We start from the raw sequence: 24,009 nt of genomic DNA on the forward strand, positions 1-24,009 counted from the left end.
ATAAATTGAGATTAAAGTTAAAAAATTAAAAAAAATATTATTATAAAATATTATTTAATATTTTTTTGTTTTAAAATTTTAAAAAAATGAATTATTTATTTTATTTTATATTAAAAATTAAAAAAATTAAAAAAATAAAATAAAATTACATATTTTCTAAAAAAAAGCGAGGCCTAAATCTGATCAAATAAGCTATATAAAGACAAGTAGCTTCTCATTATTACTTGTTCGAGTCACAAACTTACAAATCATTGACAATCAGATTATATTGTTTGCATTTTTCTTTCTTTTATTGGTAAGCAATAAGGGTGAAATTGAACTTATTAGTGGTAATTTTTGTTACATTTAAAAAAAAAATCTAAAATACATTAACCGCAATTTGAATTTTGAGGGGCAAATTTGAGAATAACTGCTATTGTATAAAAATAAATTAGTAAATTATTTTAATTTTTTGTAATCCGTTAGATTTATTTTATAATAAAAATAATTTTATAATTTGATATATTACATCATATTTAATTTATAAAATTTTTTATATAAACACTAAAATAATTTATAAATTTAAAAATATAAATTTAAGTTTTTTAATAATAGATTTATGTCATTTATTCGTTACAACTTAAACGAGTAATATATCGCCCTAAAAAAACAAGGGAAAATCGTTACTCAGAAGCTACAGTCTAGAAATATGCTCGGAGAAGTAGCAATTTCCACCCCACTATGGCTTTCTGCACCCAGCATTCCCCCCAGAAACTGCAATTCCATTCCCAGAATTTGCTTTCTCAGAAGAAATTCAAATCCAACAGCGTCCTTCTCCCAAACCCAGTATTTTTCTCACCTTTCCTCATACCCTCTCCATCTTTCTCCCTCTAAGGACAGCAAACCGCAGGCACAATTATCTCCAAATGCCGCTTCTTCATCTTCAGGTAAATTTTATTGAAATTTATTTGCCGTGGAAAAGCCATTAACTGATTCTGGTTTATTGCTTCTCTTATTGCGTATCACCAAAATGCATTAACCCTAGTTGGATGTGAAAGAACTTGTAGTGCTGGAAATGTAACCATATAATTAAGCAAACCACAGTTTATGGAAGGGAAAAAAAAATGATGCAGCAATCGTCTGCTCATGGGTAATCATATGAAAGAATCGCCACGCATTATTTTAAGTACGGACAGATAACATCCGAGTGGATGTGGGAGTGGATTCATATTGGTATGCATGTCAAATTGGTGAAGTAAAGATATATGCGATTTGAATGAATGTATTGGATGTCTATGAGAGGACAAAAGGACGTGTTATCACTGCTCTCTCTCTCTTCCTCCTTTTGTTTTCTCTATTTCGATTTTTAAATTGTATTAGTTACAAAAGGTATGGTGTTTATTATTCTTTATATTCATGGCTACAGTGGAATACACTGAGGAACCAACCACCAATGTGAAATTTCAAAGGTCTCTCAGTTTGCCGGGTTGCTCGAGTTTATTGTCTCTAATTGGAACAGGTCAGCTGCTTAGTATCACACCGCTCTCTCTCTCTCAAAAATGAAGATAGTCAAGCATAGAATTAGATCCAATGAAATAAATATACTTGATTAGAATATAGGGAAATATCGGCATTGTTTATATATATACCTGCAATGGATTATTAGCGAATATTGGGAAAGAAAAATTGGCTCTCTTATTTCTCTTGTATATGGGTGAAGGACTGTAGATACTTTATTCGAAAATATTTTCCTTGGCTATCCAAAATGCAGGATTTGGCTGAGTTTAACTTCTGTTGTAAGCTGTTTTGGGAGATAAGACTTTTAATTTTGACCTCACTCATCTCATATGAGGCATCTTTTTATTCTTTCCATTGTAAAAATCAGGGAACTTGTGTGCTACATTGGAAAATCAATGGCTATTGGGGTTGAAACCTTTTTAGTTTTTCGTTCATGAAACGTTTTCATAAAGATTGGGACTGTTAACCCAAGAAATATAAAGGTTGGATGGGGACCATTCGTGGAGTGGAGGCCACAAGTTCGAAGTTTGCCCTCCCTTTTCTCTCCCCTAGGGCCAAAATCACTCATCACTACTACTCTTAGCCTGTTACATATGTTTTCCCAATAGCTTTGAGAAAGCAAAAAGGCTACCAAATAAGAAACTTGTTCTCTTCATAGATGTGAGAGTGTTATTGTAAGAAGTCTTTACATTGCAGTAGCCTTTTCTCCAAAAGTTTGTTTCATTGAATAATCCCAGTGTTGTCTAGAGGATTTCTAAGTTCAGGGCTGTCTTAAGGGGGATTTCGATTACAATATAGTTTTGTCTGCGTTAGCATCTATTTTCATGGCCTGCCTTTCAAATGATTTCAGGATACAGGGAGAAAGTCTTTGCTATCATTGGTGTTAAGATCTATGCTGCAGGACTTTATGTAAATCAATCTATTCTAATTAAATTGAATGCTTGGAAAGGGAAATCGGCAGCTGAGATTCAAGAAAATTCTTCATTATTCAATTCAATTTTTCAATGTAAGGACAAAAAGAAATCATCAATGCTTTCTTGCTCTGGAGGGAGGTTGCTTAGAGTAACTTATGAAAGTTGATAACAGAACTTCTTTTAATCACAGCTCCTTTAGAGAAATCATTACAAATTGTACTGGTTAGAGATGTAGATGGCAAAACTTTCTGGGATGCCTTAGATGATGCCATCTCCCCGAGGATTAAAGCACCGACTTCCATTGATGAATTAGCACTGTCCACATTCCGTAGCATCTTCCAAGGGCGACCCCTGAAGAAAGGAACTTTCATATATTTGACCTGGCTGGACCCATCCAAAATGCTTGTAAGTGTGAATTTTACATGCAGCATTCTTGCTATGAGCATCCATTCTACACAGATATTTGTGCACCTGAACAATTTCTTGCTCCATCCTCATCTCCTCCCCACACCCTTTACTAAATGTGCACCAGTCGATTGGTTTTATTCTGATTTTGGAACTGCGATGTAGTTTCTCTTATAGGAACTGATTCGTCTGGATTTATTGCAATGCTCAGGTTTGTGTGTCATCAGATGGGCTACCAGCTAGTGTGGATGCTGAAATTGAGTCAGAGCATGTGACTCTCGCTCTTTTCGATGTCTTTTTTGGAAACACACCCGTTTCTCCTTCCTTGAAAGATTCAGTAGCCAGTGGGTTGGCAACAATCCTCAAGTAGATGCCATGTTAGTTTCTTCAAAAATATTTTGGTGACTTGGTTTTCAGATATGTATGTAATTGCTTGATTACTTGATCCACTGTCTATCTTGTCAACATATCTAACCTGGATGGGAAATTGTTGTAGAATTTAAAAGAAAAGGCATATTTCTCAATCGCCAGAATAATGCTCTCAAGAGTCGGGATAAAGATTTTGCAGGCAAAATTTCACAGGCATTTGAGCGGCAATTCCTTAGCTGCAAATTTTTCTTTTTCAAAGTTTTCTTTTCCTGTTTTCCCAAGAACCATAATAATGAATCGTCCGTTAACATTTTCGACATTCCCGCAATGATTTTCTTCGGCCATTTTGTTCTGTGCTGGGCAAATTGTTCTGTCTGTACATCTTAATTGCATTGTATACTGCCTTAAGCTGCATTCTCTGTCCTTGTGGCATTGAACATCGACAAATGTGGTACAATGATGGGAATATATGATGATGAGATAGAATTGCTTTAAACAAGGTTTATAAATCTGTTCAAACATTGTCTGATTTAATTTTCTCGAGCATCTTGAAAACCTCAGCCATGGTAGGCCTCCTGGAGGGCTCTGGTTCAAGACACATTAAGGCGATACTGAATACACTGTTAATCTCATCCTCAGGACAATTTTCTAAGCTACTGTCGAGTACAAGCTCCTCCCTCTTCTCTTGAACAACTGCCTTCACCTGCGCCAACGTGCATAGAACAATTCAATACAGTGTCTACTAATCTGTAAGGATGGGGGCATCACTCAGGCACTTTCAAACAAAGAACACTTGCTTTTACTCACCTACCTTGGCAATTACAAAAAATCAAAAATAAAAATAAAATAAATATGAGATGTAACTCAGTATCAGATAGATGTAGTAGTAACATCATAAAGTTCTTGCTCTGCCACTGTAGCAGTTGAAAAGTCACATCTCTGATTCGCATTTAGTTTAATAATTTCCTAGTAATTTGTATTGGTGTTGATTTCCTCTGTTTTGGTAAGTTTTCTGAACAATAAACTTATAAACTTTTCATGGATGATTTGATGGATATTCATGGTACGAAGAAATCGTTCCAATGGCTGCTTTAGGTAAGTTACTATTAGAGTGATGAGTTCAACAAATATCACATCCCATTTATCTTTTCTTTAGCTCACTAAATCAGATACTTATGGAGAGGGACCTCATCTGAAATAAAATGAACTTACCCCTTCCTTGGGGTGTAAGAGTGCCCAAGCTAATGAAGAGAACATTCTAAATTATGATAAAAAATAATAATAAAGCTTAAATAATCATCAAAAGCTGTAGGCTAAATCAATCAATACCAGACTGCAATGATTGTTTCTATTTAAGAATAGAATCTACAGGAATTTTGCTGGATGTTCATAACTTACCCAGGACACAAGCCTAGTTCCCTCTTCCAGGAATGCTTCATCGGTTGGTTTCTTCCCTGTTAAAAGCTCCAGCAAGACGACCCCAAAACTGTAAACATCCCCTTTTGCTGTTGCTCTTCCTGTATCAAAATATTCTGCAGGACAGAACTGAGCACTTAGCATAACCAGGCACAAGAACCAAGATTCGGAGAGACCGACTACAATGGTGGAGTTGTTCATACCAGGAGCTAAATATCCAAAAGTTCCAGCAACAAATGTTGAAACGTGAGTCTTATCTGGTTCCATCAATGTGGCCAATCCAAAATCAGAAACTTGAGCCTCCATGTTCTGATCCAACAATATATTGCTCGACTTAATATCTCTGTGAATAATGTGAGGGATGCAATCATGATGAAGGTATGATAATCCTCTTGCAGCACCTACTGCTATTTTGTATCTGGATGGCCAGTCCAAAAGCTTCTTGTCCATAGATCTTCCTGCAACAGAATCCACAATCAGAACTACAGGAATGGAGGAAACAAAATGGGAAAATTAAGCTATGGAATCATCTTAACTTCCAGATGATCCTGTAAGTGATCGTCAGAAAGAAAGACAGTTCCGAAATATCTCAACTCTGATATTGTTGCTGAAAACCAAAATATAAAGCTTGGTTTTGATACTATATTGAAAAACATACCATGCAGAAAGCTGTCCAGGCTTCCATTTGGCATCAGCTCATATATGAGTAGATTATAGTGAGAAGCTGTGTAATATCCATGAAGAGTTACAATATTTCGATGCTTTATGTCTCCCATTGCTTCCAACTCTCTCTCAAACCCTCTATCTCTTTCTGCAGTTCCCCTATTCAGTCTTTTAACTGCAAAGGCTGTGGATTCATTTATAGTCAATCTATAAACAGTGCCATAGCCTCCAGAGCCAATGATGTCTTTGTTGGTCAATTTCAGTGTCCTCTTCAAGAATGCATCAGATGTTAGAGATTGCATCATTGGAGACCTAAACATCACAATCTTCCCACCTGCATATGCCCAGTACCGCATTAAATTTACTTAACTTTTTTTCTCCTTTCAAACAAGTTGAATTGGAGAATCTGTATATATGTTGTTGTCACCCATACCTGAGTAGCCATCTTCGTAAACCATATGCTTTCTTTTCCATCTTCTATAGAGGAGGACTGAAATGATGATCTTTGATATAACAAAAGCAACGCAGCCTACTGTGATGTAGAACGCTAAGACCATGGAATTGCCCATTTGCAAATTCAGAGGAGCAGGGTTAAAATATTACAGAGAATCAGAAATCGTTTAAAAATTGTCCCCGCTTCTTATCTAATGTATCGAGCTGAATGTCTAAGTTGGACATGGAAAACACCAAAACGAAAAAGGAAAACGAAAGAAAGGACTTAAAAAGCAAGAATCAAGGTTCCTCACAGACCTAAATGTCAATTGGTTTCAGAGCATAAACCAACTAAAGATATTGGATCAAGAGTGGGGGAACATGTTAGTAATAATCTAAGATGTACATATGCAAGCCTCTCTTTCACACTGTAAAGAGAAGAAACAACCCATCATGGCTTTTTTTTTTTTTTTTTTAATTTTAAAAAAAGCAGTCTTTTATGAGAATTCCAACTGCTAGATTCAGGTATGAATGAGGGGAAAGTTTCTAGAAAAGAAAGCATGGCAGAAGAGACTTGATGGAGAGGACAACTCCATGATGTGAGAGTGAGTTTCTAAAGGAAATATAGTGCTTTGGATCATGGATATTTACGTCACCTGAGGTTAGGTTGCGAATCAAAGCTTATTTTGGTACGTAATGTACGTAGCGGTAGCATTTTTGGTATGCGGTGCCGACAGGACGAAACTTTTGAGCATAAACATTTCACATATACATATAAACATATCATAAAGTTTAAATTTCAACACACCATTTAAAGAGTGGAAAGCAATACAAGCAGCACAAGAAACAAAAGTCAAAAACGAAAAAGGTAAAGGGAAGATCATGTGAAATTCTAGGCTGTCGCCATATATTCTTGACCACCTGTCCTTCCCCATTCATGTAGAACTTGAGAATTCACGTACCCAACAGTACATCACTTTTTCATGGATACGAACACAGCTGTGTAAGGAATCTCCACGACTTCCACGAATATGGATCACGTTGTTTTTTTTGCCTTTTCCCTCCCTTCAATACACTTTTTTATAGTCAATATTGTGTGACGGCAATAATTCATTGGATTTTTCAATTATTTCGATTGGTAAGGGGATATACTTTATCTTCTAGCTTTCAATCCATGATTTTATTAGTTTTTGAGTGAGAAATAGCTCAAATATCTGGCATTTATATATCGGAATGCTACAACATTTCATTGGTTGAACTGAAAATGATATTTCTTGTCAAAACGTCATGCTTTTGATTTAAACTTTTTAACTTTACACTGAACTGGAAAGAAAAGAAATGAGGGATCAGTGAAAAAGGAAAATGCTTGATCTGTAAAAAATAATTATAAAAAAAAAACCTATTTTTGAAAGGATAGTTATTATTGAGAATCTGTGAAAAAACCTGAAAATACGTCATCATCAAATTAACTTTCACGTTCCGTTTAGATAGTGAAAGTATTTCATCTCATCTCAATTTATCTCATCATTACAAATTTTTCAAACTTCAAAATAATAATAATATTAAAAAATAACATGTTGATAATATTTTATTTAATTTTCATCTAAAATTATTTCATCTCATTATCCAAACGGGACTTAAAAAGAACTTCACCTTCCAGCTTACGAAAAACAAATGATTTATACCCTCCTGAATTTACGGGGTTTGAGACTTGTTGAACGAAATCTTGTTCCACACGTACGCTTCACAATCTGTCATCTTGCAAATGGGCTCTCAATTCTGAAGGATATTTATTCTTTATTGAAAATTTGAAGGAAAAGGTCTTGACAAATTCCTCACCACATCAGCTTGTTTACAACTTTTTCACCATCCCATTTTACAAAAACCAGATGATTTTGCTCTTTGCCAATGCGTAGTCCGAATCAGTATTTTAATTAGACAGGGATTGCTGCAATGAGGGGAGGGGGGTGGGATGATCCCTAGTGTGTATTCTTGCAAGAATTGCAAAGGAACTGCAAGATTTTTGGCGGCCTAGTTCGTTCTAAAGAGTGTAGATTCAAAAACCATCTCATCGCATGTAAAGACTCCTGTCTGTATTGAATAGGACCTTTTGTTTTCTGCGGTGAATTCCCCTTTCTTTACTTGGCAAATGAGGTTTGTTTATATCCCTATTTAAGAGTTTATTGTCTCTCTTACTGGTAGGTTGATTGGCCTCGTTTCTTTTCGCGTATGAGATGAGATGAAATGCATTGAGATAAAAATTAAAAATTGAATAAAATATTATTAAAAATATATATTTTTTAAAATTATTTTTATTTTGAGATTAAAAATTTGAAAAGTTGTAATGATTAGATGAGATGAAACGAGACGAGAATGACAATGAAAACAAACGAGGCCTCATCTGGGTAGCTGTGTTTTAAACTTCAATACTTTGGAATGACCTCATTCATCCAAAGAAAAAACAAACAAAAAAACTAAAGGCATGAAAAATGGTGCTTGGTATTTTGGCGGCTACACATAATGGATAATGCACTGTTAAAATCACCTAAGGTTATTTTAGATTATTGACATTCCATCCTCAATATATTGATATGCATATATACATAATGGACAGCAAAGAATAACAAGAAGATCAATACAAAAAACCTAAGAATGGGAATGAACGCACAGGAATGCTAACCCTAGATTGGAAGCGGATGGATATTATGCTACACAAGGCACAAGCACACTTAATGACTTCTTATTATCCTGCAAATTTTCAAGCAACAGATGTATACATGGTTAATATTTATGAATGCAATGTCTGGCATTCAATCTGTATAGAGAAGAATAATTGATTTAGTGGTTGAGAAATATCTTGCCTTCCCAATCGAGAGAGCTCCGGCTCTGCCAGTAGCATATCTTGCAGCGGTTTTACATTCATTTCTCCTTCACTGTAACTACAAAAACAAAAGAAGAAACTCAATTCTATTTTCGTCAATAGCAAGCAGGTTTTTCACATTCATTTTCTCAATTTTTGGAAACACAATAGATTCTCGAATAAAATGACAGAGATATACTGAATATACTACATTTGGAGGTCAAAAGGAAAAAAAAAAATATATAGATTGTAGAGTGTTAGTGCCCGTGTGCTACAAATTTTCATGTCATCGTCAGATACTGCCGCATAGGCTACGTTACCAGATCCAAAGCATATGCCATATACAGTTGAGAGGTCACTGACAACATTAAACTTCAACTGGATGGGCTGATTAATCAAATACATTCCACGGTTCCATTCTAAGATCTTATTTTTTGTTTATAAGTAAATTCTAAGATCTTATCTCTCTTAATGAATTGCATACATGAAACTTCCCTGCTAATATGGGAGTCACCTAACTTTGGCCAGAAATAAGGCTATGCTATAATGAAATTGCACTGAAAACCCAATGATTTCAGCATCTAACTCAGTACACTCATGTCCAAACAAAAGTGAAATGCAAACTAACTCTTACATTCAGAAAATATGCTGTTTGTAAGAGGACTCCATGTTTTTGGTAATAATGCAATGTCCTCCCCCGCACTTTTTGAAAGTCCAAGCCATTTTGAATTACAGTCATTAACATCACTGGAGCTAATTGCAATTTTCTCACTTGATGAATCTAATTGAACAGACAGTCTACATCAGATACATCAATGGAGATTTTGAACATAAATCTAAAAGTTTCTTCTGTAACTACAACCAATTGAATGTTTGGCCAAATGCTACTGGGTATAAGAAAAGTTTTGCACATTTTCCAGGTGGAATCAATATGGTAGATTTCTACTGCCCCCAGATTTGTCTTACAACTTTTATGTCTGATATTAGTGACTGCTAATCAGATAGTCAGAAATGTATACAAAACTGCTTCAAATTCTCCAATTACTCGAGCAGTAAGTTCAGAGAAAAATACTTGACCATGCGCTCAAGCTTCCTCTATAAGGGGAATGCAAAAATCCTGAAACTTCAATTTACTCTGAAAGATTCAAAGTGTCTTCTCTATTGAAGCATTAAGTTCGACTTCACTCTTTTCCAGTGATGTTTATCTGTTTAAAGGTGGAGACTTGCCAACAACAACTCAATATAATTTCCACTCTTCTCTAAACATGCTAAGGCTATTGCATCATGTTTTTGCCTCCTAACATCAATTTGAGAAACCTTGCTATTTCCTGAATCTGTAATTCCTAATTTTTGCACTTTGTCCTTGCTTGAGTTTACTTCAAGAGAGAATATGTTGAATAGTATTCTTGTAAATAAATGAATATAATGTGAATTATCATTAAGAATGAATAGAGAAAATGAACTACCCAAAAAACTGCTCAAGGGAAAGCAGCCTGTGGTGAAGAGTGTAATCACTGCCAACATAAGTCACAATTAAGCTGCCAGCATCAGGGTGGGGCCAGCTCCTTGAAGTAGGAAACCGGAGTACAAACGTGCCAGGATCTTGAAGGCCCCTCGGACCTTGAAGTGAAGATTCTGCTTCCTCCTTTGTTACGAATCCCTCTATCCATTTTGGTGACATAGAACTCCACATTGCATTAATCCAGTCTCTTGATAATGTGAAAGCTACAGGGTATAACCAACACCACATCTTCTCAAAGTTCTCCTGGGAAAGATACTCTCGACATCCAGCAATTCTCCTCAGAAGCTCAAAGTCCTAACATAAAAATAAAATCAGGAAAATATTCCCCTTCTTTCTTTTATGCCAAAACCTATTCTAAAAAACTACCATTAACAACGAAAAGATAATTGCATAAATAAACAAGAATTGGCTGAAACAGATTCCGAATGTGAGAGAGAGAGAGAGAGAGAGAGAGAGAGAGAGATTTATCCCACATATTCTACCTTAATATAGCCCCAAAAACCAAAATATAATCCAATCGTGACGATATGGTGCAGCATCATTCACATAAAGCCCTTATAAATACTACTTATAGCTCTTGTCTACCACAATCACAAAAATTAAATAGAACGAAGATGATTGAATCATTAAACAAGTGAACCACAATTCGCAAAAAAGAAACTAGAATTACAAATTGATAAACAGCATTCTGAAGCACAAGGATAGCTCATCATTAAGTTATAGAAATACTTGAATCAACGAACAGAAAGTAATCAGAGCTGCATGAAGGATGAAGATCCCGTTGGTTGCATGTTTTATTGAAACAGAGACAACAGAACAAGATAGTGAATCAACTGCACTAACACCATTTTACAAACTAGCAAAACTGAATTTGTTTTTATTTTTTCCTTTATTTTTTTTCCTCTGGAACACAAGATGCTAATAAGAAATCAATCAATCTTTCAGAAAATCCCCACAAGTTCTCATCTGCATGTACCACTTACGCATACCTTCACAATAGGAGACACTATTGATAATGTAGAAATCTGCCTCATCAATATCAGCATAATGACTCAAACCTTTACATGTTCCAACAAGCAGTCATATTAATTTGCCACAAATGTTTAAGAACTAAATTTCATGACAGTAACTTGTGTGTGAGAGAGAGACAGAGTGAGGGGTGGGAGGAGTGTAAAGAAGAAGAAACCTGTTGTGTGAGAGATCTAGAACTGCAACAAGCAATCTTCATGAAGTACTCTTCAATCTCAAAAACCACATTCTCCCAACGAATCTGATGATTGTTTTGTGAAATCAAATTCCAAGCTTTTGTTCCTTCCTCTATCAGTCTCTTTGCAATACTTATTTGGCGCCTGAGAAAGAATGTTGTTACAAATGAAGAACAGACAAAAGGATTGTAGTGATTGTTTAGTTGATCTAATAAAGCCCTGATAGGGAAGAAGTCTGTTCCATTACATCCTAACAGGTAGAGATGAAGAGACAGGAAAGAGTGAGAAGAGGAAAAAAATTATTTATATTCCCAGGGTCAGTTTACAACTTGAAAAGGGTGTAATTGTAATTTGAGACTAGAAAAGAGTGTAATTGTAATTTGAGACTTGAAAAGAAAACCTCAATGAGAATCAGTGAGCTATTAGTCAAACTTATAGAGTATTTTTTAATGAAGATGCTGGTGTGATTTTTTTTGCCACTACAAAAATTCAGTGGCAGATCATCCTACCGAGTGTTATTATGATGTGCATATTAAAACTCCAACAAGAATATGGTCACTAATATAACCAAAAGCTTTCACAGATTACCTACCCGTGGTGTGAACATCCTGAATAGAGAGACACCTGATGTGCAAATTCTAAAAGTTCAGTGTCAGAAGCAGACAAAGCAATCTCCTTGAGCATAAACGATCTCTCAGTTAAGCCTGAGAGGGAGTATTTGAAAATGTTCATATCCGACATTGGACTTGTTCTACTTGACAGACTCTTAGAAGGTGAATTTCTCTCTCCAGTACTCTCTGAATCAGATTGTGAATCATCCACTTCTTCAAGGTTTTCAGGTCTTCCCTCCAAACTCGTTCCAAACTCATTCTTAACCTACATTAGAATAATATTCAATATGTCTATATGAGAATACTACAAATAAAGTCCCATCTATCTAAGTGAAACTTCAAAGGTAATCATCACAAAAAATGGTTTGCATTGGCATATGCAATATGTACAAAAGGAAAAAAGGTCACAGGATCTAGCTCATGCTGAAAAAGACAAAAAGAAAATGATCGAAACAAAAATAAGAAATATAAAGCATACTTTGTCAAAGAAATATAATCATATTTTGTCAACAACAGAGTTCTAAGTATTATTCAGGAAGATCTACAGTTCTAGAAATGCAACCTCGATTGCAAAACAGTAGGTACTGCAATATGCAGCAAAATAGGCTTACAAAATATGGAAAACAGGGGCGTTAAATAATACAAACTTGTAAACCGATATGGAGTCTATACAAAATATGTAAAACAAACCAGGGACTTCACTGACACTGAAATATATATCTTTTCCTCTCTTTTGAACACCAGTTAACTCTGTTTTAATCAATTTTCCTTTTTTTTTTATCTTTTCATTCTGGTTTTAGTATCTAACCATTAATGAGTGTTGGACACATGCCTCAACCAAATCCTTGTCATGTTAAATCTTGCACGTGTATGTTGCACATTATGTGGTGTCCACATGACACTTGAACCATAATTGCAAGGAATTACAGCTGATATTTATAAAAGAGAAAATAAAAGGAGGGCAAACTTTTTTATGCCACAAACCATTTTCAGTTCAATTGATCTATCTATCAGCAAAGATTCTGGATGAAATAAATATAACTAAGAAAAAAAAACCAGTAATACCAGATTAGCTGTCCCAGCATGAGAGTTACATTTCTCATCAGGTCGCTCCAAGTTAGGATCAGTCTTAAAAGCAGCACATAATTTATCCGGTCCTGATCTAACCCGCTTCGATGATGGGCAGGGTCTTGCTTCATGTATATTGCTGTGCTGAAGTTCTAAGGAGCCCACATCCATCCTAGATGATTCAGATAAATTAACAGATTGGATAGCAGAAGTTGATCTTTTCCATGTTAGAGAGGATGCTCGGATATTACGGCCACGTGATATACAACGAATTGGAGGGGAGAAAGCCTCAAAGAATGGGTAATTTCCACTTCTCATGTGAAATCTGATGCGGAAAAGCCTATTATCACACTTCGATGAAAGCTGAAATTAAAAAGAAGAGAAATCATTTATGAATTCCAGAGGTACACAGAACCAACTGGGAGGCACATAAATCCAAGACTAAAATTGATCTCTGGCTTGTATTACCTTGATTCTTCATACTCTTTTATGTGTGAGAGATATGAAACTACTGGAAAACATTTGAATATATAGTTGGATATATTTATTTTTATCTTATTTAGTTGTTTCATATATGTGACTATGTATTTTGAAAGTAAGTATTCTTTCATGTCATGGAAGTTGAAATGGGCACCTGTACAATCTAGGATGGGTAAATCATTCACCCAATGGATAAAACCAAAACACTACTGAAACAGTATTAACAACCTTGTTGACCATGCATACAAGCAAGTTGCTCATATATTGTCCTACTTCTAGGGGACAGAGTTCCATTTATATTCTCTAAAAAGGTGTCTAAAGCAACATTTTACACATGACATTAGCACCTGAGATATCTTGAGCTTAAAGGATGCACGTCCTTGCAACAGTTTACTTGGTCTTTCACAAGAAGCATATTCAATTCCATCGTAGCTAGCCAGAAGAGGAGCTTCCCCATCAGTCGTGTTCTCCACAAGTGCCCCATTGTCAGCATACAAAAGAGAAGCAATAACCTGTGAAGAGTCAAGACAAGCAAGGTTTAAATTATATACGTAACTTAATTGTAAAACTTCCAATTAAAGATGGTGATGAATCGTATACTATGCAAAAGCCAGAGATATAAACCTCAACGTCCTTGGTTGCTGAATGGCCCAAGGTATCTAACAAAACAACATCCAAAGAAAAGTTCCGGCGACAAGATGCCTGTAAACAGAGGCAACAATATACATCAGAAGAAATTTGAGAGCAGTAAAAGCAGGTCGTTACATTCGAATAGACTATAACTTGTACAACTTTGTGCTAAAGAGGCATTTAACATGAGACAGGCTGCTTGTAATAACTTAAAAAGCAAAATTGAAGTTTAAAAGGGAAATGGGAAACCAATGGGACAAAAAAGCAGTAAAGCTACAACTAATGAGGGAATAAAGATGGATGGGATCAAGAAACAACTACTTGAATGAATTCGCAAACTAAAATCTACAAACTCAATGAGCCCAAGCAAACTTCACGTCTAGCTCTGGTGTAATCAGACGTTTTCCTTTTCGTGTCAGAACAAAATGTTCCCTCAGCAATTCCTAAAATGACAAGACCTGGATTTATTCTTTTCAATAAATGTAAGTGAGAATCTCCTTTTATGCACAGAGACTACATAATTACATCAATATGAGTTTCATACAATTAAAAGGGCTGACATGTTAAAGCTACAACATTTGTAACACAGTGGAGGCAACTGATGTCACCAAAGGCAATTTTGACTGATCAATTTGAAAAATACAATAACAAGGGGCATAGAAGTTGATGTAAGGATGAATATTGGAGGCATATCAGAAGATACACACCAAGTTTATGTACCATAACTAATTCTGTCAAAGAAAATCGAAATAATCACTACAAATTTACTTCACTCCAAATACTTAAAAAAAAAAAATGTACTCCACGCCAAACCAAAAAACGAAAAAAAAGGTTTATGCATACAACAGGAAAACCAAGAAACATGATATGTGAAGTTTTCTCTAACCTTGCCACCAATAATACTCCAAACACCATCGCTGCCGACTTCAATTTCAAAGGCATCTGAACTATCAATAGATAGTCTTAGAGGCAAATCCTGCGATCAGACATTGTTTTTACCAAGTAAAATAGAACATTAATAATTGTGAGACTTCAAAAACTAAACATGTAAGATGCTTTAGCCACAAAAGATCTCACAAAAGTAAACCCACAAGCTGATGTAGCTTGAGGTGATACGTTAGATTGTAAAGCTACTTTTATTGTAAAATAGATCTAACGTATCATATGAATACATGTCAGTTTGTGAATTTACTTTTATGGGATCTCTCGTGGCTATAGTACTTGTCAAACTGTAACGCACCTTTCCCTGGTGATCCTTAATGGATAGAGTTGGAGGCAAGACTTCAAGATTGTGGACATAACCCAGCAGCCTGCGACCATCTCCACCAATACTAGCCAAAGTTATCTTCCTTGAACCACTTAAACTTGAATTTTTGTTGAATACGGAAGACAAAGGCCTCTCTCCCACAATCTCTCCATCAATATGAAGCCGAAGAGAATCTGTAGAAACCTGAAACGAACACTTCAAGACTAAGCTTTTCATAAACTCCAAAAAAATACAGAATATCACCTTCACAAATGCTACTAGAGGGGAACACCTAAATTGCCTCATGCAAAGATAATTTTCTCAGTAACAGCCCTAGGCCAAAGAAAACACTAGTTGTCAAAGAAAAGAAAGCGGACGTGGTAAGAGAATGGAAGAAGTAAAGTCAATACAGTTCAGCACCCTTTGCTCCTAAAAATACAAAACGGTTTATACATAACTGTCAATACATTTTAGCTCCCTTTATTCCTAACAATAGAAAACGGTTTGTGGAAAACTATCGTACAAATGATCTCATATATTATATCAACCCATACAACAATAATAATTTTTTTGAATAAGTAAGAATATATTTTATTGATATTGAAATAGGCATAGCCCAAGTACACAGGAGGCATACATGAAATTACACCTAGTTAGGAACTAGAAACGGATACAAGGAAATCATGAAAGTTGAGACCATTAAAGTTTATACAAGAATAATGATAACAACACCAACAATCCATTATTAAAGTTGAAGTGTCTAGCTGTTCAGAATCACATACCTCACATCCAACATGAATCCATTTTTCTAAAGGAAACTCAATCTCCATGGATGCATGTGGAACTTCAGTCAAGGAGGTGAAGTTTCCAGGATTAGGAGCTTCTTTGTGTAAGAGAAGCAACGGCAGAAGCATCATTCTCTTCTTTTCATTTAAAACAAGAAAAGGAGTGCCGTTGATGCCATCAGAGTGCAACTGCATGATCAAGTGAATGTTATCCACAAATAAATAAATCTACAAGAGTAAAATTATGTAGGGTATTATAAAGGTACTGTTGAACAATGGCACCCATAAACCCTAATCCTTAGAGACAAAATTATCTTACAACATAGCAAACATGAAGAAATTCTTTTAACAATCCAAATTGGCATAGTTTGCAAAGAACTAATAGGCCTGATCATCACTCATATGTTCAGTTCCTTTTTTTTTTTATCGGTAATCAAGGTACTTTATACATAAGAACAGGCAAAATCCAAGTACAGGGAGTATACATATGTTCAGTTCCTTTTAAAAGTGATCATCCTAAAATCTCTAAGGCTTATTTGACAGAAGAAGGGAAATCCTAGGCTGGTGGATTGGAAAATTTTGGTAGTTTTATACGGTGATAATGATAAAAGAAATCCTAAGAAACAGTCCTTAGTATAATTCTTAAAATACGACTTTAATTAACCAGTAAAATATACAGATCCATTAAAAACAAAACTTATCGCTCATCATTAGCAACTGAAGTGGACTTGTGATTAATACGCGAATCAAAAGTGATGATGTAGAATTAGCAACAGCAATGTACAACGTTTGCACTCCACTAACCAGAAAGATCCAAATTCTAAAGTTCCTATGACTGACCCACAAAAAGTGCTAAAAAGGACATAAAAGGGGCACAATTTGCCACAACCATGTAGCATATTACAAAAAACATGAAGGAATGGCAAGTGATCATCAAAACAAAAAAGCCCACAAAATAACACAAACCCGTCAATCGCACCGAAACGAAAAAATAATAATTACAAACAACAAATTAGAATAAACGATTAGAAGTAAAAGAAAGTGAAGACCTGTTGAATGATTGTAGCAGGGAATGCAGAGGAGCTCATAATGTAAACCCAAAAGCAAAGAGAGAAGGCGCCTTCATCTCCTTCAATCTCCATCCTCAAATCCTTCAAAAGCGAGTACTCTACACTGTCTACAACCCCATTTACCATAATGTCCGCCCTCTGATCAAACAGGCTCAAGAAGGCCTCTTTACTCTTGTGCCAACCTTTTCAAGAAAAAAACCTTAAACCCCACCAACTCTCTTCGCTCTGGAGAAGATCAAGAACACAAATGTTCGGTGACGGCTGTTAAGTAACGGTTGGTAATTCGTTCTGGTTCTGCTTTTATTAAAAAGGGTTGGAGATCTGCTGCTTTGCAGATTGTAGAGAAGATTAAAATAACCAATGAATGGTAAGTACGCCAGCTTTGCAAATAGAAAGACAAGGAGATAGTGTGATGTGGCGATTAATAACAGGACACAAACTAAAGTGTAAGTTTGAGTGAAAAATGGCGCCGCTTTGTATTTTTTAGTGTCATTGCTCAGGGCAAGAGATCCAGGAAGGGTCTTGGTATTAGGGCCCTGTCCATACTTGAGCCCAATTAAAGATGTCTAGTAAAAACTACCGAGGACTTACCTAATAAGATAAGATAGAATCGAGATAAAGATAATTTTAAATAAATTAAATAAAATATTATTGTAATGATGAGATAAGATGAAGTGAAATAATTTTTATATCCAACGAGCCCTAAAGGGTCATTGTTCAGAATAAAAATTATTCTTATCAGTCACTTTTAACCACCTCACACTCTATATCCTATAAAAACACCTCATACTCTATGTAAAACACCCACACCCTATAAAAAAACTATAGATATGAGGTGTGAGAGTAAATAGTAGTTGATGCATAATAAATTCATAAATTAAAAAATCAATTTATTCCATTTATTTTCATTTAAAAGAATAATATTATATACAAGTTCTAAATAAACAAATCTTATGTAAGCCTTTTGTAAAAATATGAATCTCATTAAAAAAAAATACTTTTTTGCACTTTCACATCGTGGGCTACCTTTTTTATAAAGGGACTAAGTGATATTTGTCTATTTGAGATTTGTACAAATCATTTCACTAGTGAAAAATGAACCAAGATAACATGTATCCTAGAATAATGTTATATATCACATTTTCATCACATTTTCATCATATTATATAAAATATGACACTTTTATCACATTTGGGTCATCTTCAATTCTTTTTTAAAAAATATTTGAAGGTTAATGAATAATATCACCTTATCATAAGAGGATCAAGATGAAAGTAAGATGATATCGTAATATATATAATTTCTCATTATAATACATCACCTAAAAATGTTTCAATTTATAATTTTATTTGTAAATTAAAATGTCAGCTATATGTTTTATGAAGGTTATTCAATATCAAGTTATGAAATAAATTCTTCATTTTGAATGCCTGAAATACTGTCTTGGCAATGATAATTATTCCTTGTTTCTTTTCAACCTTAGCATGAAACTTTTTCAACAGCCATTCTTTTAATTCTATCAACAAATATAACAAAATAAAGTGCAACTCCAGTTGTTTTATCATTCACGGAGCAAAAATCAATGGAAAATGTTAGTTTGTCTGAGGATTTTCCTGAATTTAGCCGTTCATGCATTTAAATTTTTTTCCTTCATAGTTAAAGAAATGACTACAAATGTATTTGTGTATTTTTTTAAAAATGTTTAAATATGTTACAAAAATGTATAAAAGAAAAAGTAAAAAAAAAAGAAATGCAAATGCACTAGAAGCATGGCCAACGGTACATTCTGGGTGGCCGAGTAGCGCATCCAATATCAATATGAGCCATGTCTAAATTATAAACTCTTCCTTTTGAATGGAGGGAATCTACGAAATGCAACTCTATATTGTTTGTCTGCTAAACAACGAAACAAGTTTTCAGGGGCTTAACTTTCATGCTTAGAGAAGAGAAGCAAGCCCTTTGTGACAAAACTTGGTGGAGTCGTTCGTATTTCTTAACTGTATTCACCATTCCCCTGCTCAACTTTGCTTGCATCAAATCCAGCATGCCATGGTTATTTCCTCTGACCACCATAAAAGAGTCCTTAGAGATCTTACATTTTCCATCATCCGAGTGAAGATCTAGCATTTTCCATTACCCAAGTGGTTAAAATTGCCTTCATCATCAAGCTTTCCAGTGTAGATAAAATTGAGCCAGATGATGCGTAGAACATGTCTCACATCTCTAAGCACCAGCTTGCAGTCGGTGTTGTCTCCTAAACAAGCATCTGCCTTCCCAACAGTCTGGCTGCAATTTGGTGCAGCCAAACCGAGTTTCCGCATACCTAAGTAGGGCATAATTATCTCCTAAACACTTTTGACTGCAGTATTTCCATAATAGTAGGAAAATTAATCCAATGAGCTTCTTTGTGACTTTACTAAAGAAACATGTTAAACAAAATCCCACTATTACAAGCATCTGATTTTCTCATTTCAAAGTTACAGTAGGAGATACTGATACCAGCACAAGAAGATAAATTTTATATTTTATCAGACCCAAAATATGATATATTTTACACATTATCAGACCCAGCTTATACATCGGCCAAGTGAATATTATTTTACACAGTTCTTTAACCAAATAAAAGATTTAAAACGGAATGTGCAGATACAATACGAGTGTCGCATCTGATTTGAGCATCATATCATTCTGGTTTTCCTGCTTGTGCCTGCCTACGGCTTTGGTTTTAGTTTAAGGGAGGCGCTGCAAGAACAGTCATATTTTACAGCAGGTCCATTATACCAATGAATATATTGGGGAAAAGGAACACAGGCCAGACGAAAATATTTACCTATTGATACAAAAACGTTTTCCTGTGGGAGGTGGACCATCGTCAAAGACATGGCCAAGATGAGCATCACAAACAGCGCAGAGAACTTCTTGGCGAGGCATGAAAATAATTGACAAATCTACCTTTGACTTGACATTGTTTCCCACAGGCAGGTAATAAGAAGGCCAACCAGTTCCACTATCAAATTTAGTGGATGATCTGGAGGAGGAAATACGTATAAATTAGTTTTAGTGGTAGCTGTGTGAGCAAAACCTATTAGGTCCAATGAGAGTCTCTACAAGTTGACTACTCACTCAAATAGAGGTGTGTCACAACATATGCAATGGTAAGTTCCAGGGGTTTTGGTGTTCCAATATTCCCTGAACATTGAAAGGAAAAACAGCAAACGAATTAGAAAAATCACAAATCAAAAGAATCAGTTATATTGGCAGCATCAGGTCCAGTTTATCACATATGTACAGCATGAGCAGAACCTCCAGCCTCTCTCCAGAAACAAAATTAATTGACATGCAAGATTCTCCTGATTTATGCAGAACATTGTAGGCTTAGGATGGTGGCTTTGCACTGAACAGAAAAAGGGAAAAGGGAAAAGGGAAAAGAAGATGACGGCTTTGGAATGGGATAAACTCAGAGCACTAAATATATGAATACCATCCTGACTTAGGCGTAGGCTCATATACATATTGGGATAAAGCAAGCCTGTATCCTCACCATGCCCAACCCTGACATCATCTCCAAAAAGTGCATCATGGCCCTTGACTAGCTCCTGTTTCTCAAGTGACTAAACCTCTAGTGAATGCTGAGCAATCAACTGAAAGTATAGGTTGTTTTCTACAGTTTTGATGCATTTTTGTCAAACTTTATGAAACATTCATGAAGTAGGTTACTCAACGGGTTGTCCTGCAAGCCATACATGTGTAAACCCTATGATAAGAATAAAGGTAGGTGGTGTATGAGATCCTACATTGCTTGGGAAGAAGTTCTAGTTCTTTATAAGGTTTCAATGGGGATCTAATTGTATCATTGACTAGTTCTTTTGGAGTATAGACATATGATTTGAGTCTTCCATTGGAACGTTATAAATGGTATCAAAGTCTATCTTAACCAGAAATGTGGGACTTGAGCCGTGCCACCTATGACGGATTGGCCCGACAAGGACGTCGGGAATTTAAGGCGAGTAGATTGTGATACCTCATATGATAAGGATAAATGGTAGGTGGTGTATAAGATCCCACATTGCTTGAGAATGATAAGTTCTTGTTCTTTATATGGTTCCAATAGAACTTCAATTGTATCATTTACTAGTCTTTTTAAAGTATAGGCCTGTGATATGAGTCTTCTATTGGGGTGTTATAATACATGCCTCATAACTGACATACATGAGTGGCCTCCAGATTCCCTCCCAACCAACTACATACAAATGTGAAAAACAATTCCACAACTCTATGCAAGTCTAAAAACTGTTTGAAATGGGTGCATAATTGTTAAAATGGGTAAACAAATTGACATGGGTACATAATTGTTAAAATGGTTCTAAAGAAATAAGCCAAGTTTTTAACTGGTCTAACAATTTTCTTTCATTGTCTCTTAAGTGTCTATTTGACTTGCAAGACGATTTTTCTAATTAGTACATTATAGTTAGATGATCATAGGTCTCGACTTTCATTCCTCATGATGATATCTGCCTTGTGCCTTTGGGACCTCCCATAGAAACCAAATTCTTTGTATATCAAGACTAACAAAAAAACTAGTCCACCAAAAAACTATTGAAAAAATATAGAAGTTAACAAAATGTACGCCCTTGTGATCATACCCAGTGAAAGCCCTCTCGGTCCCCTTTTGACGAGTAATATAAAATTGTTCGCCTGTGAGTCGCTTCTTCCACTCTTCATCACTTATAGCTTTATAGTCGGCGCTTCCCGCCTCTGCACCATGACAGAAAAAACCACTCACTATTAGCCTTATACCACTGAAAAATTGAAGTACATTATCACGACTAGGAATTATCTATTTTTTCAGATTTTTTCAGCCTATTATATTCCAAAGGGACTCCTATAGCACAACGAGATAGATTGAAGTGGAGGTCTAATAATCACAAGATATGCACAGTTAAGGCGTTTTATAACATCTTGACAATACAAGATCATACTCCGTTCCCTTGGAAGAAGAAGTTGTGGACCATCTCTTACTTCATTGTGAGGTAACAAGGGTGTTGTGGGATGAGATCTTTCAGAGGGTTGATGTTGCTTGGGTTATGCCCATGAGGGTGGTGGATTTGTTGGGTTGTTGGAGAAAGATACATGGAAGTTATCAAGTGGCAGCGGTATGGAAGATGTTTCCATTGTGCATCATGTGGTGTATTTGGACAGAAAGGAATGCACGCTGCTTTGAAGATAAGGAATGCACATTGGGTGAGTTGAAGAATTTTGTGTTACACACCTTAATGTGTTGATTTTCTGTTATTGTATTGCATGGGGATAATGTTCATGATTTCTTGTCTTTAATTTACCGCTCTTAGAATGTATTTAGGTGTCTTTCTGTATACTTCCTATGCACCTAGGCTAAGCCTATTTCATTCATATATATAATATTTATCTCTTACTTATAAAAAAAAAAAGATATAAACATGTAGGCTTGTCTCACTCAAGGTGCTAGACAAAATGGGTCTCGTTTGTTTTCACAATTATTTTCATCTCATCTAATCATTATAACTTTTTAAAATTCCCACACAAAATAAAATAAACAATTCAACTTTTTAAATCTCAAAATAAAAATAATATTAAAAAAATATATTCAAATAATATTTTATTTAACTTTCAATTTTTATCTCAACTCATCTCATCTGCGAAAATAAACGAGGCCACATGTATTTAATTGAAGGCAACCAACAAAACCACCAACTGGAAATATCAGAACAGGCCAAAACAAAAACAATCACGGATCTCATCTGCACTACATTCCATAAATTGAAATCACGCCATAAGAAATTAATTTCCCTTTGATTAAAAAGAAGCTTTGACAACTTTTTTTAACTTTTGAGATCCTGGATATACTAAAATGGGGAACAAATACTTTTTTTATTACCCCCAAATTTATTGTGCTAACTGCAATATTAAAGATTTTCAGACGATAGTCACTAATCAATACTTAATGACTGATGAGAGGCCAACTTATTGGTTTCCCCGTCACTTTATAAAAACTTCTAAGACAATCTATTATAAGTGCCTCTTTCAAGTTGGATGAGAGTTGGAATACGGTCTAGTATATAGCATTTTCCTTTTCAAGTTATAAAGAAGAGAACAACTGATAACAGTTTGTTCATTGATTTACACTTTCAGATGAGTATTTCTCCCACTGGGTGGATGCTACCACCATGTCAAAACCGGGATTGATTTTTTTAACTTCTTATATTGATACCCAACTCTCCGTTCACCAAGCAAACGGGGGGAACAACTAACAAGCACTTATGAGTGTGAATTAGATGAATCAGACAAGGACAGTGAAAAACGAAAATCTTCATGAGAGAGAGAGAGAGAGGTACCTTGAGTGCTGTCTGGTTTCTGGGAAGAAGCTGAGGATCCCATGGCACGGGCAGACAAAGAAACCGTCTTGGATTTTCTCAGGCCTCGAGAACCGAACACAAAAAGCTTGGATTTGACGCCCAGTTCTAATTGGCTTTTCGTGGAAATGTAAATTCTTGGAGATGCTAAGCTTAAACTATGAGAAGCCATTGCCGACCGACCTTTAACGATACCTAATACGTCTTCCAACGACCAAATCCTCCACGTCGTTCGTTGTTTCTGGATAATAGTTTTGTGCACTGCTCGAGGATTGATGATGATGGTTTTCACTTCGGAAACCGTCAGATTCAAGCACGTGAGCGAACATCCATTGGATGCTTCTGTTATGAGTCATGACTCGCTGAGATAAGTTACGTTCGGTGGTAACTGGGACAGAGGATCTGTGCTGGTGAAACGTGGCGGTTGTAGGAATTGAGAGGGACAAA

The 24,009-nt window shown here is 35.5% G+C and overlaps 4 protein-coding genes across 6 annotated transcripts; 1 reads left to right on the forward strand and 3 right to left on the reverse strand.

Annotated features, from left to right (window-relative positions):
- The first annotated feature begins 637 nt into the window (after window positions 1-637).
- LOC109011678 (fatty-acid-binding protein 3, chloroplastic) lies at window positions 638-3,336 on the forward strand. 2 transcript variants are annotated; one of them, XM_018992972.2, is made up of 5 exons: window positions 638-926; window positions 1,406-1,498; window positions 2,348-2,503; window positions 2,602-2,816; window positions 3,028-3,336. In XM_018992972.2, exons 1-5 carry the CDS (start codon window positions 689-691, stop codon window positions 3,184-3,186), a joined length of 861 nt encoding a protein of 286 aa, XP_018848517.1. In that variant the 5' UTR covers window positions 638-688; the 3' UTR covers window positions 3,187-3,336. The 2 variants fall into 2 exon arrangements, with proteins under 2 accessions (XP_018848517.1, XP_018848532.1); XM_018992987.2 differs by lacking the exon at window positions 2,348-2,503.
- A 124-nt stretch (window positions 3,337-3,460) lies between these two features.
- On the reverse strand, window positions 3,461-6,141 carry LOC109011671 (receptor-like serine/threonine-protein kinase At1g78530). 2 transcript variants are annotated; one of them, XM_018992962.2, is made up of 5 exons: window positions 5,698-6,141; window positions 5,260-5,598; window positions 4,805-5,059; window positions 4,584-4,717; window positions 3,461-3,888 (listed from the first exon to the last, which is right to left on the reverse strand). In XM_018992962.2, the coding sequence occupies exons 1-5, from the start codon at window positions 5,831-5,833 to the stop codon at window positions 3,700-3,702; spliced, it is 1,053 nt and encodes a 350-aa protein (XP_018848507.1). In that variant the 5' UTR covers window positions 5,834-6,141; the 3' UTR covers window positions 3,461-3,699. The 2 variants fall into 2 exon arrangements, with proteins under 2 accessions (XP_018848507.1, XP_035543428.1); XM_035687535.1 differs by lacking the exon at window positions 3,461-3,888 and adding an exon at window positions 3,896-3,996.
- A 2,088-nt stretch (window positions 6,142-8,229) lies between these two features.
- LOC109011699 (SH2 domain-containing protein A-like) lies at window positions 8,230-17,477 on the reverse strand. Its single transcript, XM_018992998.2, has 12 exons — window positions 17,153-17,477; window positions 16,101-16,292; window positions 15,313-15,522; window positions 14,959-15,048; window positions 14,067-14,144; window positions 13,790-13,954; window positions 12,960-13,325; window positions 11,876-12,159; window positions 11,265-11,427; window positions 10,023-10,372; window positions 8,558-8,635; window positions 8,230-8,444 (listed from the first exon to the last, which is right to left on the reverse strand). Exons 1-12 carry the CDS (start codon window positions 17,297-17,299, stop codon window positions 8,426-8,428), a joined length of 2,142 nt encoding a protein of 713 aa, XP_018848543.1. The 5' UTR covers window positions 17,300-17,477; the 3' UTR covers window positions 8,230-8,425.
- Window positions 17,478-19,620: 2,143 nt separating this feature from the next.
- LOC109011709 (peptide methionine sulfoxide reductase B1, chloroplastic) lies at window positions 19,621-23,900 on the reverse strand. Its single transcript, XM_018993007.2, has 5 exons — window positions 23,545-23,900; window positions 21,817-21,928; window positions 20,297-20,362; window positions 20,004-20,201; window positions 19,621-19,915 (listed from the first exon to the last, which is right to left on the reverse strand). Exons 1-5 carry the CDS (start codon window positions 23,732-23,734, stop codon window positions 19,885-19,887), a joined length of 597 nt encoding a protein of 198 aa, XP_018848552.1. The 5' UTR covers window positions 23,735-23,900; the 3' UTR covers window positions 19,621-19,884.
- Between the last annotated feature and the right edge of the window lie 109 nt (window positions 23,901-24,009).

The sequence above is a fragment of the Juglans regia genome, chromosome 2, assembly GCF_001411555.2.
Source record: "Juglans regia cultivar Chandler chromosome 2, Walnut 2.0, whole genome shotgun sequence".
Classification (NCBI taxonomy): Eukaryota; Viridiplantae; Streptophyta; class Magnoliopsida; order Fagales; family Juglandaceae; genus Juglans; species Juglans regia.